This window comes from Pelobates fuscus, chromosome 1, assembly GCF_036172605.1.
Source record: "Pelobates fuscus isolate aPelFus1 chromosome 1, aPelFus1.pri, whole genome shotgun sequence".
NCBI classification, from domain to species: Eukaryota; Metazoa; Chordata; class Amphibia; order Anura; family Pelobatidae; genus Pelobates; species Pelobates fuscus.
The window spans coordinates 428,222,121-428,240,644 of record NC_086317.1 but is presented as its reverse complement, the minus strand read 5'-3'; the positions used below and the strand labels follow the sequence as shown (position 1 = coordinate 428,240,644).

Here is an 18,524-nt window from a genome sequence, read left to right as displayed (position 1 = left end):
ATAACAAATACAATAAGCTCTAGTTGTTCTGGTGACTATAGTGTCCCTTTAACTCAGAATGCCTTGGTTTGTTCAAAACAGGAAGTGGGTAATAAAAATTACCATTATCATCTGCTTGTTGCTAGTGCTTTACATATACTTCAACTTTGTCCTCTTCAAACCAAGGTTATCAGAACACAATAAGCAATGGTAATAAGTTCAATGATAATATAGTATTAATTTTTTTTAAAAAAAAGGTAGAACAGTAAAGTATAACTACAGTTGTAATTGCTGAAAACTTAAAAAAATAAATTTTCATTCAACATTTCTAAAGAATTACAAATATTTAATTTTAGACATTCACTACATTGATTTCCGTTCATATGATTTATAGTTTTTACATAATTTTATGAGCTAACATTTAAGTATGTAAAATAGGTAAAAGCTGTCTCACCCCATTAGGATAATGGTTTATTAACAATTTTTCATTATTAAGCATGGATTCAAATGTCAAGCCATTTTTCAGATCTTTTGTCAGCAATCGCTTATTAATCATATGATAATGAAGAGCATTAAGCAATTCAATGTTCACATTGCTCAGCAATGAAGATCGAATTTCCTAGAAAAGAAAAAAATTACAAACAGGCATAAACGCATTGAGTTAGCCTAAGAACATTTTTTTTCTTTACATTGGTTCTATCCTGTTTTCAGTTTGGATGTGCATATGCAAAAAATTCGGTTTAGTTCGGAAATTCGTGTAACAAAAATTTGTCTGCTTCGGCTATTCGGACCAATGGCATTCGGTTCGGTTCGGCACTTCCAAACCACAGAACTTCAGCAATTCGGAACTCCGGCAATTCGGACATTCGTAAGCAACCGAATGTCCAAATTGCATGAAACGAATTGCACATGTCTAGTAAGTGGTTGTGGTGGCAGTCTTGGCACTGGGAGCCATGGGCAGGGGGGCTCCCAGTGCCAGGACTGCCACCACAACCACTTACACATCTGTAGGGCTCCCAGTGCCAGGATTGCCACCACAACCACTTACACATCTATAAGGATCCCAGTGCCCGGACTGCCACCACAACCACTTACACATCTATAGGGCTCCCAGTGCCCGGACTTCCACCACAACCATTTACACATCTATAGGGCTCCCAGTGCCAGGACTGCCACAACAACCACCTACACATTGACAGGACTCCCAGTGACAGGAATTAGCTTATTGGTCAAGATTCCTGTCATCATTCACATAATTTTCCCTCCCTCTCTCCTCTTTTGCCACTTTTCAGAAATCCGAAGCACCTCGGAACTTCGGCATTTTGGTTCAATGTCATTCAGTATAGTTCGGCACTACCGAACGTCGTCACTTTGGAACTTCATCACTTTGGACATTCGTAGGCATGTGAATGTCCAAATTGCATGAAAATAGTCCGAATGTACATTTGGAATGATACAAATTGCACATGTCTAATTTTCAGTATCTTTATATGGAATAAAGAAAACTCTGAAAAGCAAGTAAAGCTTTCACCTTATTGATTTTCAATTTCAACTTGTTTTCTCTCAACAATGATTGAAAATTAGACTTTACTTGATAGACCTTTTGGTTAATTACCGAGTTGACTCGACCAAGCTGCCTAAATCAAACCCAAGCTCTATTACCTTAAATTCATGGTCTACCATCATGTACCCTGCATCTACAATATACTTTATTTTCATTGCAGATTTGTATTAAAGGTATAAGGTATTATTTCTGATTAATGTTTTTAGAATCTGGAAAGCAAACCTTATAGAATCTGATTTACCAGGATATTATTCGTTACTAAATAATGTATTAACTAAAAAATAGAGCCTTGAATAAAAATAAATATTAAATATTAACTAAAATGACAAATAAATCTAATATATCAAAATAGTTTCTAGACTGTTTAGTCTTCCTATGATGCCTAGACAATAAAACTATTTACAAATATTAACAGAAATGTATTTGTATAATTATAGTCCACTAAGGCAATCAAGATACTTGACATATATTGAAATCAATTATTAGATCTCTAACCAAACTCGTAAAATACCTATTGAAAGGTGGTAAATAGTTACTATACTTACAGCGTCTAGCAGATCCCAAGCATCATTGCTGGGTGCAAAGAAAGTGAAAGATCCAACTCCTTCTATTTCCTTTCTCAGATCAGACCTGTCAGAGTAATCCTGTGTAGCTAAAGCACCAACAATACCAAGGGTGCCATACACATTGTCGATTGGAGCAACTGAAAATATAGAAAGATAATTATTTGAAAATAGACAATTTTTAATTTATTTTATATTGGGGATCATTATTTAGCGATTTACATAAATATGTATTGTATGAGAAATAGATGACCATACACTGGACTTGACTACCCCTGATTAAAAGGAGTTCCTGAGAATAGTTGTTCATGCTTCTTCCCACTTCCCACGCATTCATACACCGTTTATGAGATGTCGAGGCATTCACGCCCTTAGGTTTCATAATTTCTTAATTAATAAATACTCAGTGCAATCAATTTTTTTCTTCTCATGGTTGCTCAATTAATGGAACATCAAGATTGTGCAACCTAAAATCATAGGCATGGACCACTGAGCTTGTTAACTCATGTTTGTTTAAATATCCAATTTTTATACTGTTAGTGGAAACTTGACTTTTTTGCTATAGTGTAAATATGTAACCTAGACATTTAACCTTTAAATTAAACAGAAAATCGTACCTACTCCATCTACAACTTGCCAATGTAAAAGTTCTACTCCTCAGAATCATATAGTGAAAATCAGTCTACAGAGGACATCTTTGAAAAAGAAAGTACTCAATGGAAGGTCAAGAAAATAAGCAATCCATTATTCCAGCTACTAATTTGCACAAACAAGAGGACAATCCTTTGCATTTTGGACACATACAAGTCCTTACACATCCAATGGATTAGGATTTTCTTTAAACCATGCAGTGCTTTCTTTTTTTAAAGATGTCTTTGACTGGCTTATTTTCATGAAACTGCTATTTTACTAGTTATAGCTGATTAAAATTTCCAATGAGAAGGGAGATGGTTGCAAAATGTGACTCTACAACTGAGTTAACTTCATTAAAAAACTGAATAGTTGCCATAAAAATAGTATTGCGTTTTTTTTGGGTTAGTTTCAAAATCAGTGTAAATTGACATTCAAAATAAAGTCCAACTGACATTCAAAAGAGAGCTCCAAATATATCTATATATCTATCTAAAACAATGAAATATACATATATTCCATAAGTTGCAATGTGTGGGCCCTAAACAACTCCAAAAAAGCATGTATTTGTAGACTTTAGACAGTTCAGGGTATTTACCTAAGGAGCATATTTCATGTAGCCATTTAATCACCATTTGGCTTGTTTTGTGATAACATAGAAATGCTTCATCAACTTATATCTAGAATTTATACATATATTTATAAATATTTACGTAACAAACATAATCTTGTTCAAATCAGCCAGACAAACAAGATAACTCTTTCTGGATGTTCTTCCACGTATTTTAAAGTAAGCAAACATTTACATGTCTTTACTTATTTGATTGATAGCAAATGTTTATTCATACCTGCAGGACATCCCTGTTGGCCATTCAATTTCATGTAGCCAGGGCAGCATTCATACATGACAGTCCTGTCCAAAAAAACAAATAAACAATGCCACCATAAATATAAGACAATATATTTTGCAATGCATGTACAAAATACCCCACTACAAATTCACTTATTTTGTAAATGCTCCATAGTTCTAGTACTCCAATTACTTTATTTAGCAGTTACAGGTTAAATAATACCAGGAATGAAGTACTGTTTTTAACCTGAAAGATTGCAAAATTTGGTATGTTGGAACAAAATGTGATATTAATCACCAAATCCAAAAACTCTCCATAGACGTATACAATTATAAAAACTAGACTTCAGGGTATTTTCCTATGGGTATTAAGATCATTTTTAGGTACTCATTTTATCAATATTCATTTGCAAATTGTTTGATTTTTGTCATTTACACATCTGTATGTGCCATTAAATTTGATAAACATCTCATTTGTTTTCCAGTACATCCCCTGAGAACAATAATAGTTCAGCCCATAGTTAATCTGTTTTATGGAAAGTTATGAGTGGCCTGCCCATTTCAGAATTCAGACTTGCAATTTTCATAAACTCAGTTACAAATTTTTACAAATTACTATTGTGGCCCAAAGAACGGATTTCATCTTTGGGTCACAGTATTAACCATAACACACCACATCAGGGCATACCATTTCCTGAAAAAGACCACTCGAGCTAGTTCATATTGCGTATACTGATGGGGTTATTTCCTAGTGTGTACATTTTTGTGAAATCAAAGTGTATTTAAAATTTTAGGACAACTTCAGGCCCCCACTCCAACCCTATAGCAATTGGCATTCAATGGTTGTCCAACAATGATGAGGTATCTCTATCTGACATAAAACACGCAAAGTATATGTATACAAAGCAGGTATAATAGTATAATCTTCTAAAGTAAACCTTTCATGCTTTTTGTAGGAGAGGTTTTTACAGTAATACATTTAGTTCTATGCAAAGAAGATTTTACTATTAATACTAATTGATCAAATGAAAACAGTAGTTAGGAAAAAAAACCAAAAAACAATGCACCCACAGACTAAACTATTCACGTCAATAAAACATATCCTATTGCTCAAAATATGATAGAATAGGAGAAACTATATCCTATATAGTTTCCTATATACTATATATATATTTGCTATAAACTATATCCTATATATATACTATATATATTTGCTATAAACTATATCCTATATACTATATATATTTGCCCCTCCTGGTAAACCGGGAATGTAAAGGAACCCTCCCCAATAAATAAAATGATTTAGTTATTTTGTTAACCCTTTGCTACCTAGCTGATCAAGAAGAAACACATCCAATTTTTTTTTACAACTTATGACTCATTGAGAAATGTATTGTGATATAATTCCTGAACATTTTTAAATCTAGTTGGCACCATTTGGACATTTGATGCTATAGTAAATGGATTTGAATGATCTTCAATTCTGAGCTCATTAAAATCAATTTATAGGTAGCTATACAAATTTTGGAGGAATTGTTGTAAATATTCTGTAAATATTCTTAAAAATTGTTTAATCTGAATTTCTATGAGCTGTTTTTAATAATAATTTAATAACAGATAATTAAAATATATATATATATATATATATATATATATATATATATATATATATATATATATATATAATCCTCTAGGGATGAGCAACATATAATAATTTTATAAAACAAAACCCCCTATAAAAATAATAGCATATTAAACCAGTCCAAGTTAACCAGCCCTTACAAGACGTGGAATGATTCCAAACTAAAATGAGTGATTTAGGAAAAAAGGAATTCCTAGAAATTATTATGGTTGGAAATATATCCTTTGTCTCAAGGTATGCATACTTTGCAGTAACTATATTAAGATAAATTATGTCCAGACATTTTTCTTCACTGACATTGATAAAAAAATGAAACCGCATATATGTAGAGTTGAATATTTTGGCTTCTTATATGCAAATCAAATTATAGAATACAGCATACATTGGATCTGAAGTCAACATTGTAGGTCAACAATAGGGTTGAACGATTAAGAGTGTTGTACTACCATGTTTAATAACTATGTAATAAATATCTTCAGATGCTTGGAGGGCTTCTCCATATTCACATAATCCATCAAAGACCATATGTTTTTTGAAATATGTTTAGTTGTGGCTAAGCACCAACAAATTAAATAGTTGCAAATTAAATTTTAGAGCTTTGGGAATATATCTGGCAAAAATCAAAGAATGAAGCCTTGAAATCCTCTAATTTCTAACAGATTAATGATAAAATCATGTCAATGACTTTAAGTTTTCATCATGTTTCAATAAAACACTTGGTAAAGTCGAAAGTTAAAGAGTCATGAGATCTTCTTTATCTTGTGCCTACTCTCTAACATGTGACAGGAATTATATCTATGACCCACTCCTCTCACTTCACTCCTTTTTTTAAAGATATACTATTCACAGATTCCTGATAAGCTTTTCCATTCTCTCTTTTTAAAATCCCAACAAATTGATGTACGCGTTATAAAACAGTTGAAACCATTTCAAAATGTGTTACTGAGATGATTCGATTCAAATAATGTCTCTAATATAAGAAAGAATTGGGAGGAGGATTATTCTAAAATATTTTTTGATAAATATTAGTAATACAAGTACTCAGCAAAGCTCAGATCAACACATATTCAGCATGTTAATTGTTTAGGAAGTTTTCGTTAGTCACAAGTAGTAATTTGCTTGTCAAATTGCAATACACTTTGAGACTTTAATACACTTTATGGGGTCTAATGTGGCAAGGAACCCTGCATTTACCATCCAAGTTAAACCAAATTGTTACCAGGACACTTTTTCTGAACACTGCCTGGACAAAAAAAACATCCAGGGAAATTTATAGAACACAACGACTCCATGTTTATGTAATATTTTGTGCATATTTTGTGTATATAGAAACACACACACACTGAAAATGAAATAATTGCCACAGTGTTCAATCTGGTCAAGAAACACATAAAGCAGTTCATGGAGGCACTCACAGGACTTGTCAAATATTCATATCCGTGCTTTTTATTGCATATCAATCCATTGTCAATGTCGCAGTCCTATATATGGACTTCTTTGTAGAGAAAAGTCCATATATAGGACTGAAACATTTACATTGGACTGATTTAGTGCTTTCCTGAACCGGGAGAATGTGCTCTATTTGTTAGATCCCCTGTTTAGTAGGGATTTAGGGCATACCCAGAGCATATTTTGTCTCCCCACTTCTGTAATACATGGCTACCATAACTATTTCCTTCTTGAAAGCTCTATTCTGCCAGAAGAATTTGTACAAAGTTCTTGGCGAATATGGACGTTGTCTTGGCAGCTGTATTTGTGAAGTCAGTTATAAGAGAGTATTATTTAGCAGTAAGTCAGTATCAAGAGAGTAATAAGGATCAGTCATCTTAGCTGTCCGTTTTTGTTTATTTTGTTATATACTTTTACTTCTTCCGACCACAATTTTGACTTGATCTGAAATTGAGTTTTATCAACCTTTCTTTCAAAATTAGATTAATAAATTGAGGCAATTTCAGTAGAAAGAGATCTAGTTTTATATATACAATCTTATAAATAATACCCTATAGGTTGAACCATATCTAATTTCCTCTTAATGTGCTAAGTAGCAAAATCTATAGTCATAAGTTAAAGGGACACTATAGGGTCAGGAACACAAACATGTATTTCTGACCCAAACATTCCATCTAGCCCTCCTGCCACCTCCCTTGCCCTATTAAATATAGTACAATATTACCTTTATTCCAGACTATTGCTGCTGGCTCTGCTCTTCATTTGCCTGCTTGGCTGACATCATCAAATGTGATTCTCTCAGCCAATCACAATGCTTTCATATTGGTTTGGCTGAGACTGCCAAGGAGGTCCATCAGGGGCAGAGCCAGAACAAACCAAACATAGCACTGGAAAATCAGCATCTCCTCGTAGAGATGCATTTAATCAATGCATCTCTATGAGAAAAGTTCAGAATCACCATGCAAGAGGGTTGAGACACTGAATGACAGTCACACTGTGCAGCATTGCCCCAGGAAACACCTGCAGTAGCCATATGAGGAGTGACCAGTGGAGGTATCCCTAGGCTGTAATGTAAACACTGTCCTTTCTCTGAAAAAACAGTGTTTACTGCAAAAAGCCTAATGGGAATGATTATACTCACCAGAACAAATACAATAGGCTGCAGTTTGCCTGGTAATGTTACACAAGAAAAAGGAGAAGGGCTGTGCAACATCAAAATTAAGGTAACAAGAGGTAGTTGAGATAACACATAATCCAACAAACTGTTATAAATGTCTCATCCCAACAATAAAAGTTCTCACATAAAAAGATGTCTCTTGTTTAGAGGTAAGTGCAGTTGTAGGTGCTAAATAAGCATGGATTCTTAGTACTTGGGGGATGGGGTAATTCAAATCTCTTAGGTATCCGTATGTGAATAAAAAACAACAAGGCAAACTGATATGTCAAATACCTGATATTTCAAAACTCAATATCAGGGTATATTCAAAGTTGCGATGTTACACTAACATGTAACAGAGCTATGGCTATCTCCAGTGTATATTGCGTTCAGTGGTACAATTCCCACTTATAGGATATGATGAGGGGAGTCCACAGCGGTAGAAGTATCCAGGTGCTCAAAAAGAGAGTAAAATAGCAACAAATAGTGCTCTCAATAAAATAATAGTAGAACTGTATAAAATTAATAGAAGTTATACTCACAAGAGTAGAGCAGGCTCACTGCTCTATCATGATAGTGTTGGTGGTACGATCCCCACCTGGGATTTCTTGAGAGTAGAGATGATAAAAATGCGAGGATGTATGAAATATAAAATTAGGTGTTTTTTTTTTTTTTGGTTTTTTTTTAAATATGCTATTGTGGTAACCAAATCCTTTATTAGATAAAATAACATCCATAACGCGTTTCACCAATGTAGGCTTTTTCAAATGGAATCAAAACATATAACCTGGCTAGCCATCCTGGCTATATAGGGATGGCTAGTTTCAAATTGGCGCCAAAAATGCATCATAGGCAATCAATATAAATGTAGACAAAAGGCATATACTTTTGTAGATCCTCAAGTGTAGAGTTGAAATATGTTAATTTACCATAAAAACGAGTGTTTATAGAAATAATATTGGCATCTGAAGCCAAAACATGTGACGCACATCATATGCCCGTCATAATTTCCCGGCCACTAAGCCTTATGAGATATGTAGTATTTTGTGTAATGTGTACGATGTCGGCGAAAATCTTGTGTTTGCCGACATTGAAATAGGGCTACATGTATTCTTTATAAAGTGCACACGTAGTAAGAGGAATATTTATCTTGGGAGAGAATAGCTTATTAGCTATGAAGGTAAATAGTGTTTTAAATAGCCTGAAAAATAGCCACATTAGCCATCTTGGAAGGGGAAAGAGGAGTAGTAGTAGAAAATCATGACAGTATCCATATTGAAAGGTGGTTAGGTTAGTGTAAGGTGGACATATTAGGAGGGGAACAAGTAATTCTAGGGGGAGATACAACAGGACATATTAAAAACAAGACGTATTGGTTGGTCTGGTGTTTATAGTATCCCTTTAATGATATACCATTGAAATATTCTAAAAAAAAAATAAAAAAAAAAAATATATGTATATATTTCCAGTTGCATTTTAACAGACGGACATTTCCTTATTTTCTACATGCTAATTATATCATTTTTTATTGGGATTTCTTAAATCACGTGGTTTTAATGCCAAACAGATGTGACTTCTCAAACTAAAGTCCATGGAATCAGGTTAGTGTCTCATACCTACAAAACTCCTCAGAGGTCAGGTTTCAGTACAATCAAATAATAAAATCTGTAATATACCTATATAAAACCAGGTCATATCTGATTATGGGAAAATATAAAGGTTTTAAAAGTGTGCTGTCTTACCATTTGAGTTAGTGCATGTCAAATATATATAGTTACAAATGTAAGGGGATATCAGTATCAATAAACTGAAACACTTCACAGAGTGGCAGTATTTAGGAGATTTATACCTTAAAAATGTCTCTTCTACATAAATATTCAAAAAGAATTCTTGCGGAATGCAGGTCAGGTTATTCCACTCACAAACTTAATAGGAAGCAAACCGACATGAACCATTTTATTAGTTACAACTTTTAAATTTAGAGATGGTAGAATAAGTTGAAAACTGGATTAAAACAATGTTTTCAAGTGGATTCAAGATGGCCGTTTGATCCATGCCCATACTTTTCATCCTTAGCCGAGTACATGATACAGTCAGTGCACCTTCTAATTTGAAGACACCAATTCTAAAATCTATCAACTCAAATCAAAGTAGTCCAGTCTTACTGTGTGCAAACATACTTATCCTTCTTTTGTTACTTGGCCACTCAAAAGTGTGTTTATGTCTCATAGTACAATAATGAGAATTTGGCGTCCCACATTTAGAATCTAATGCCTACCCTAATTTATTTTGACCCCATTGCTCATTGGTTGAAATAATAGTAAACCTCTTAGGGTAGGAGTATCAAACATATAGCTTGTAGGCTGGTTTTGACCCACTAATATCATGTATCCCACCCATGGGTCCTGAGTGCAGTTAGGACACAAGGGAACTTAACTCCAACACTTTCAACTGCTTTTATGCCTACTGGGACTCTGCACATGCACTTTATGTACATTGCCCCCTCAACATATGGAAAGATAGGAAATCAGAAGGTGATCTCATGTATTGTGGAAAAAATAGAGTATCTTTGTTTTGTGGAGTTATGTAGTACACTCATACACACTACATGCTGTATTACTGTGTGGAATTCTGTGATTCATTCACACATCACACAGAATTGTTAGTTTTATTGCTTTGAAAACCCATTTCATACACACGGAAATGGTGCAAAAGGTAAATAACTAATTTGGAGATTTTTTACATGAGACCACTATTTTACCCACCAGTGGTGTGCAGAGCCAATGCAATTTTACTTTTAGTGAGTAGATCTCCAGCAATGCATTTTTATATTGTAGAATATGTATTTATACACTATCAGCAAGTATATACACATTGCAATGTCTGAAAAAGCAAAATAATATATAATTGTGTATTTAGTGATATGTACTTTAGTCCAATTAGATTTAGTCCATTATGTTAGATAACTATGTATCGGATAACTAAAAAAAAAAGTTATGATGATTTTACATATTTACTAAAATCTAAATTCACAGGGGAAGTGAATGCTTAGTTTCAGAGGTTATGAATATTATATAAAGAAATTGATAGTAATACAAAATACACGTTGCAAATGGAATTAATGCACTAATTATTGGATATATGGATGGATGTGAGGGTTGTTGGGTGGGGACTTCCTTTCTAAAAAAAATATGTACATTACATTATAGAGTTCAGAAACATTCATTTAGTTGTTTTGAACACAAGCAAATATTAAACATTAGCAACGACTTTGAAGATTATACATTATTTGTGGTATATTATGGAATTGAAAAGGTCAAATGTGATATAAATTTGCATCTGTTAAATTTAGTTTGTGTCGTGTTACTTTTGTTTTCTTAAGGTTAGGTGATATTACATATTTTTAAATGTTTAATAGTTTGAAATAAAATAAATAAAAAGTTACGTTTATGACAAAGTGCTTAAAGATCTGGAACACCCTCTTGTGGACATTATTCAGCATTTCTTTGTAATTAATTCTGACAGGCAAAACTGATTTTCAAAATGGGACAAGAGAAACACTTCCTGCAAACAATAGCTCCTGTCTGCCATGGGCTTAAAACAGAGCAACACTGTCTATAGTGATTTTCTTTGTTAATGTGACATTAACAGTATTGTTATTGGTTTTGCACTTGTTACATTTAGAACAGATTTTCACTAATTTGCATGTCTATTGCCATCAGCTTGCAAGTTGAGTAATAAATAATCACAGATAATTGATTAATGAAATAAATTCATGAGAAATTAAGGAAAATAGCTGTATACATATTGCAGTTACACAACATTATAGTGTTATAAGTGTCTTAGTTAAAAAGTTAGTTTCTTCTACTCGTCAACTGTATGCCCATTCTCACAAGTTAAGGGATGAAGAAAGAATGGGATACATTGATACCCGTGCTTATTATTATTAAGCGTTAGCACGTGCCGAGCAATCAAGTAACACCATGTATTAACATTAAATTAATTTCAAGAAAATTCATGGAGCCACTTGGTTTTAATAAGCTTCACCCAACCAATTGTGAGTAAGAGATAGTACTAGGAAGTTATTTAATTTGTTGATGCAGGGCATGGAGCCCAAAAGGTCATCACTTTCCATAGCCAATCAAGTTTACCATTAGCCCTCATTTAAACTAACATGGAAGGAGTGAATTCTGCTTGTCTGTTTTTAGGTATGTTCTCATCCACCTAATAGGGTAATCAGTAAATACTACTAAACTTAAACAAATTGTAAAAATAATTCTAAGCAAAGTAAATTGAACCTTTCTCTTCTCATGCATGCCATAGTTCCATTATAAGGAACACAGCTAATCAGCATGAAGAGTGCAGAAGGATTGTTCAAGTCAGCTCAAGTCAGCTACTGTGAAAGTTGACCCAATCTATTCGATATAGTTCCTTAATAAGCTATTACTGAATAGTTGGAGTATTTGAGATTTCCTGACTTGAACCAACTTGAAATCACCTTTCTCAACTGCCTGTCCTTCAAATGTTGCTTGACAAGTCTTTTTTTTTTTTTGCGTGAGTACACCTTATAGTTATCCCTGAAACCTGAGCTAGACTAGGTCTTATGCTTGGCTTTAAGTCTATTATGTCAATAATGGAAACTCAACACAATAAATGAGCTGAAATGGAAATATTTTTCATTTATTCTAGTGGTCCTCATATATAAATTATATATATATTTTGACTCAGACACAGTTATGTATACAAAGTAAGTCTGTGATTTCTAAGTTAAAAATTTAAGAACACATCAGTTGTTAACAATGACTTTTAAAGTTGATACATTTGGGTATGAAAAGTTATTAAAATCTTAAATGTAATCTATTCCTTCTGTGAAATAGCTTTAAGTGTCTCATTATATATGACCAGAAATCTGAGATAATTCTATAGAAAAAGAACAGTTGATACTATATTTTCTTTTGTTGTATAAAGAAGGAGATGTATTAGGTTAGAGATGTCATTATTACCAAACTCAATAGTATCCATAATACAATTAAATTGTAATTGTTCTAAACTACATACCATTATAAAACACATAAGAAATAAACATTTAATGCAATATGATGCATTTGCTATTATTTTGTATTGTGATTGAATTATTTGCAAACATTTATAAAGTCTGAATGTTGCCATTCATGCATATATCTAAACCATATGTTGTGTCTGGACCCAAATTTTTGTCCCAATTACATTTTCAGTAAAACAACTGGAGAGTAGAAAAGGAACTTCCTATTCATTAACTCTAATGCAGCTGCCCATGATATATGTGTATACTTTGGTAGAATTAACTTCTCTGGACAAATAAAGAGCCATTTGTCTCTGGGAAGAGTCCACCAAGGGTATTTTGCTTTACAGTGAAAGAATGAGTCACAAACTAATGCTATACAAATAGCCTGGTTCCCATTCAAAGGAGGTTAAAAACCACTTGTCTAATGTATTACTATTATTAGAACCCATTTAGACATGTACACCAAATTCCAAGCCAACATGTGTTCTTTAAACATCTGAATCATAGATGATGTGTTCAGCATCTTGCAAAATGTTGTTGGCTCTCCATCTGTTAAAAAGTGTTTAGTAAGCATAAAAAATGCTTTGTATCTAACTTTCCACTGGAAAAGGCATAATTTACCCATAGGGGGGAAAAAAAGAAACATTACAAAATGTCTAGGAAGGAACTGAACTGACCTCTACCTTATAAATCTTGGCATGTGAATGCATCTGCTGTTCTCCTTATATATCTCAAGAGCATTATGTTTAAGTTATGTCTTCCCCTAGATAATAGCCCAGTATCCATATTACAGGGCAAGGAAAACCTATTACTAGTCTGCAACCAGACAAGGAAATCTATCTACCATGGAACAACCATAACTAAATACATCAACCCCCACAACTCTCTGCTCATCCTACAACTACTTTATGTTATTCCACTTTCCAGGAATGCTGAGGATTGTAGTCAGAAAAACTCTAAACATTGACAATAAAGCTAAGGAGACATAAGTCATAATAATAACAAAGTATTTAACCTATTTCTAGTATTGCATTTTGCACACGCCATTATTAAAGAACTGTACACAAAAATTATTAGTAAACTTACGCTTTCTTGCCGCAGATGGCCCCTTGGTGCCAGTTTTTGCAAGTACTGAAGTACTTCTTTTTGGTTCCCATAACTTGTTGCAAAGCACAGACATTTGGACTATAAAAAAAACAAACAAAAAAACACATACATATAAACTAATTGTCATTTGTTTCCTTTGTAAGTTTTAAATTCACAGATTCACAAAACATGCTTAGAAACCAAAGAAAAAAGAACTCTCCCCCTACCCCCCTTTGTGCACTGCACAGAGACAAAAAAAGCTTTATCCTTTTCTGCTTTGCAGCGGTTGCCAGTTGTGCTGGAACATGTTGAAATGTGTTTTATAGCTTTTGCACTGAGTGTTCTAATCCATTATAACTACAGCCCACTCCAAACTGAAATTGTATCCATTGCAGCCAGAGCACATGTGGAAGGGCATTTCTTTGTTTAGAAAACCTCCAGTATCTGGTAAAGTAATCAGTTGTTTGGTAATCCCATCAATTTCAGGCATCCGGCCCCATTAAACTAACACGGTTTAAGTAAAAAAAAAAAAAAAAAAAATATTGTCAACTTTAAAGATTTTTAACCATTGAACTTGTATTGTTCAATCATCACAGGACATGTGTCCTTGGTCAATAAACATCTTGTTACATCATTTATATATTTTGACTGTTATTGCTATTGATTATTTTTATTTAAAAAACAAACAAAAAAACAACAGTTTAAATGAACATAAAAAAGCATGAAAAATAATATTAAAGTATTAAATTAAATACCATATTAATACTTTTTAACTTATACAAATATTCCTCTATGAGCAACAACAGATGTGTTTAACTTAATGTCCACTTGCCTTGAGTTTTAACTTAAAACCAAAGTAAAAATTCCTAAATGAAATTATATGTAGGAAACTGAACAACTCTAATAATGCAATGAAACGTAAATGTAATAATATTTATATTACTCTGCAATGAGCAAAGGATACCATTTCTGGTAAGTCAATCCCTATGACAAACTCTTTTAATGGATGCTTACAAAAGAGCAAATAATTCAGTCTAAAATTAATGAAATCTCTATCAGTTTATTAGTTTGTCTCTTATATAGTTTGTATAATATTTTTTTTTGTTTGTTTGCATTATTGGATGGATGTTTGTATACTCTTGGGATGAACATCAGAGAACAATAGAAAACAGAAAAGTTAAAGTTTCTCTGAATAAGGATTCAATATTTGTCAATTATTAAACTTTTTTCCATAATGTTAATTTTCATGGGTGTATCGCCATCCAAACTTTGTGAACTTAATAAAGAATAATCCCAAACTTAGGTTTAAATGGCTTTTTATTTATGTAATACAATACAATTTTAGACAAAATCACACTTACCCCTCTTTTCTTGCCCTTATGCGACTGTGTGACAAAATCTTGTCATAATAGCCATTGCTGTCTGCCTGGTGTAAAGCAGACGCTAAAAATATGGATAAAAATATGAGTTTCATCACGTAAGTTTCCCCAATGCTTCTTGTTAATGAAAAGGGAGAACTGCCAAATGATATAGATGTGCACTCACTTTATATACTGCTTGGAATTTTGTGGGAGTGGATTATTCTATCAACCTGATACAAAAGTACCACCCTCTAAAAAGATTTGCAACTGTTAAACAAGTTAAGGAGTTACAACACATTTAGCCAAGAGCAATTCTTTTCTTTTCTCTCCAGGAAAAAATAAATAGTGTGCTGATTGGAATCCTATGACTAATATGAAAATGTAGTCATTCTCATTTGAATCATTTCATATATATTTCCTCTTCCTAAAGGAAAATAATTTTGCTTTGTGCACCCAAGATCATGCTTTTAAATTCAAAGATATGCACTGTTAATCGTTTGCTTATAGAAAAAACAAACAAAATATAGTGTTAAAACACATTAAAAAACTAAAAAAAAAACTAAAAACAAACAAAACTCTGGAAAACATTCGACATACTTGTGTTATCTGTTTTATGTTGTACATTCATTGCTTGCAACATTCAGGATCTGTAGATTTAACGTAAATCAGACTTGCTTAGTCAGCTGCCCTCCAGATGTTAAAGAACTCTGTCTCCCACTAAGTAGAGCCATCAGCTGAATCAGGACTATAGGAGTGGTCATCCGGCAGCTGGAAAGCCAAGGATTGTGAATTAGAAATAAATTGAATGTACGCTATTCAAGCATTATACAGTAGATCCATACTATATATTTCCTATTGCATCTGTGTCTTCAAACTAAGAAAATGATTGCTTTTTGCTAGTCCAGTTTAAGTGTCCCACTTGCAACAGTTCATTATATACCGAGTGTCACATACTTGGTTTTATATATTGCACTTTTTTTTTACCTGTGTAATAAGAAACCATCAGGCTCAAATAAATGTATTTTGGTTGGTTACTGACTGGGCTAGGATTGGGTTGCTCTGGCCAGTGAGCATTCAGTGTTAATTGAAACAGAGCTCTTAGAATTGGAATGTATGGAGGATACGATGTTTTTTTTTATAAACTATATAATCATAGGAGGTCACTTATAGAAAGAGTTATAGGGCTGATCAGGAAGATTGCCCCATTTTCAGAATTAGCCCCTGGATTGCCCTGTTTTATTACCGGTACAGTGTTATTACTATACAGTGTTTTGCATTGATGTAGACGTATTTATTTAACATGAAAACAAGTTTTTATATGAGAATAGTCATTGTGATATTTAATGTTATACATATGAATAAGTAAACAATCCATACTCTTTACATGTTCACATGTGATTGAGCCTTTTCCTGACTCCCTTCATTTCATCCTTTTTTCTTACAAAAGTCTATTGCTCGAAGCAGTGGAAGTGCTCAGGAAAACAAGTACGTTGGAAATCTGCTTCCCTATGACCCCTGAACATGAGCACGCATATTTGTAAAAACCTTATGTTCTACTAAGGTGTATCCAGTTATATCAAGGTTTACATGTAGAAATGTAAACATGATTGTTCAAAACCCATTTATGTTATTCTGCAATAGTAATATCAAGTCATCCTTTTCAGGTTCCTCAATATCTGCCACTTGTATATTGCCATGGTAAATCATATGGCAGTATTATTTACTATTGCTATTTGAAAGGAATGTTACTAATTAAACGGCATGGAAAACATTGGCTGTTATGGGGAGTGGTAACTGTACTGCAATGATATGTGTACATCGGCCTACCTGTGCTCATCAATAAAGTCCACCTAGAAGACAGCAGTTAACATCAATTACAGGTGACAAAAAAAATGATTAAATACTCAAAGAACTGGATAGAAAATACACTGCCCAACAATAACACAACACATTTCCTTCAAAGTCCTTCACAAAGACACAGAAGGTACTACACTTGTCCATTCCAGAATATTTTAAGAAAACATTCATCATCCGATCTTTCCATAGGGACCTCTCTTCATCTTCAACATCCTTTGCAAAAACCATACTGCAAGACAATATACGGGGGTCATTCATTTTTATACGCTAGGCATTTTAGTCCTGGGACTTTCCTTCTCTATATATATCAGAACAACAATGGATCACCATTCATACAGACTGAAACAAAGTTTTTTTTTTTTTTAACAAGATATTTCCTCCCACTGCCCCTTAACCGCACTCACTCATCCCCACTCCCCTCTGTCTGGTTACTTTTTCTCACTTGATCTGAGAACAAAATGACAGGGAAATGCTCCTATCAGTGCCCTGCAAAATATACATATGGTATTTATATTTTTTATATATTTTGCTGTACACTGGATGGCCCGTTTTTGTGCCCCTTTGATTTGTTTGATATGTTTTCAAAATGTTTTTTGCTAATGATTTTTTTTTTTAATATGCACAAGTGGAGTATTAAGACAATTTGACATAATTGATGTCATACATACACTTAATACAGTTTGACCATGTGCAGTGTCTAAACCCATATATATGTTTACATGAGATTTTAAGTAGTAGTAAAAGATATAAAATGGTATATATTGTATGTGTGCTGATTCCACTTTGGGCAATTTAGAAATATTATCGAATGTCTGAACTAATGTGGGAATAGGGGATCCATTCTTTGAGCCATAATTTTGTCAGACATAGATATTGCAAACAACTAAAATAACACTAGAAAGCTCTAGCCACATGCTCACAAATGTGTAATATAATCCTATATTCCCAACTCGAGTGTTCACAGCTCCCAGTCAGGCTTAGAGCAAGACAGTCTTGAACAAAGTGCTTAATGCTCAAAACATGTCAGACTAACTCGTCCACCATTCCCATTTCCCCTGATGCATTTTTTTTGTGACTATTAAATAAAGTAAAAAAAAAAATCTTTACATTAATTGGTAAAGACTGTTTTATTCTGGCACCCTCTAGTGGGCTCAGACTACTTGTTGTTCAATTCACAGTTTTTACTCCTATTTACTCTATGCGGCTTGCTGTAAGGATGAAAAGTCCATTTAGCTGTCCTTTAATTTAGCACCGATCCAGTGTTTTTATTTTTATTTTATATTTTTAAAACATTTAAACAGACACTAGAGTACTTTTTAATGCTGATCGGTTCTTCCTTAACA

The 18,524-nt window shown here is 33.3% G+C and overlaps 1 protein-coding gene across 4 annotated transcripts in view; it reads right to left on the bottom strand.

Annotated features, from left to right (window-relative positions):
• Nucleotides 1-15,472, bottom strand: part of POSTN (periostin) — a 45,109-nt gene extending 29,637 nt beyond the window's left edge. For all 4 annotated transcript variants that reach the window (XM_063429042.1, XM_063429058.1, XM_063429066.1 and 1 more), the window contains exons 1-5: nucleotides 15,325-15,472; nucleotides 13,964-14,062; nucleotides 3,585-3,649; nucleotides 2,089-2,246; nucleotides 434-598 (exon numbers count right to left, since the gene is read on the bottom strand). In XM_063429042.1, the coding sequence (XP_063285112.1) occupies nucleotides 434-598; nucleotides 2,089-2,246; nucleotides 3,585-3,649; nucleotides 13,964-14,062; nucleotides 15,325-15,437 (600 nt within the window). In that variant the 5' untranslated portion in view covers nucleotides 15,438-15,472. The remainder of the gene's footprint in view (nucleotides 1-433; nucleotides 599-2,088; nucleotides 2,247-3,584; nucleotides 3,650-13,963; nucleotides 14,063-15,324) is intronic.
• Between the last annotated feature and the right edge of the window lie 3,052 nt (nucleotides 15,473-18,524).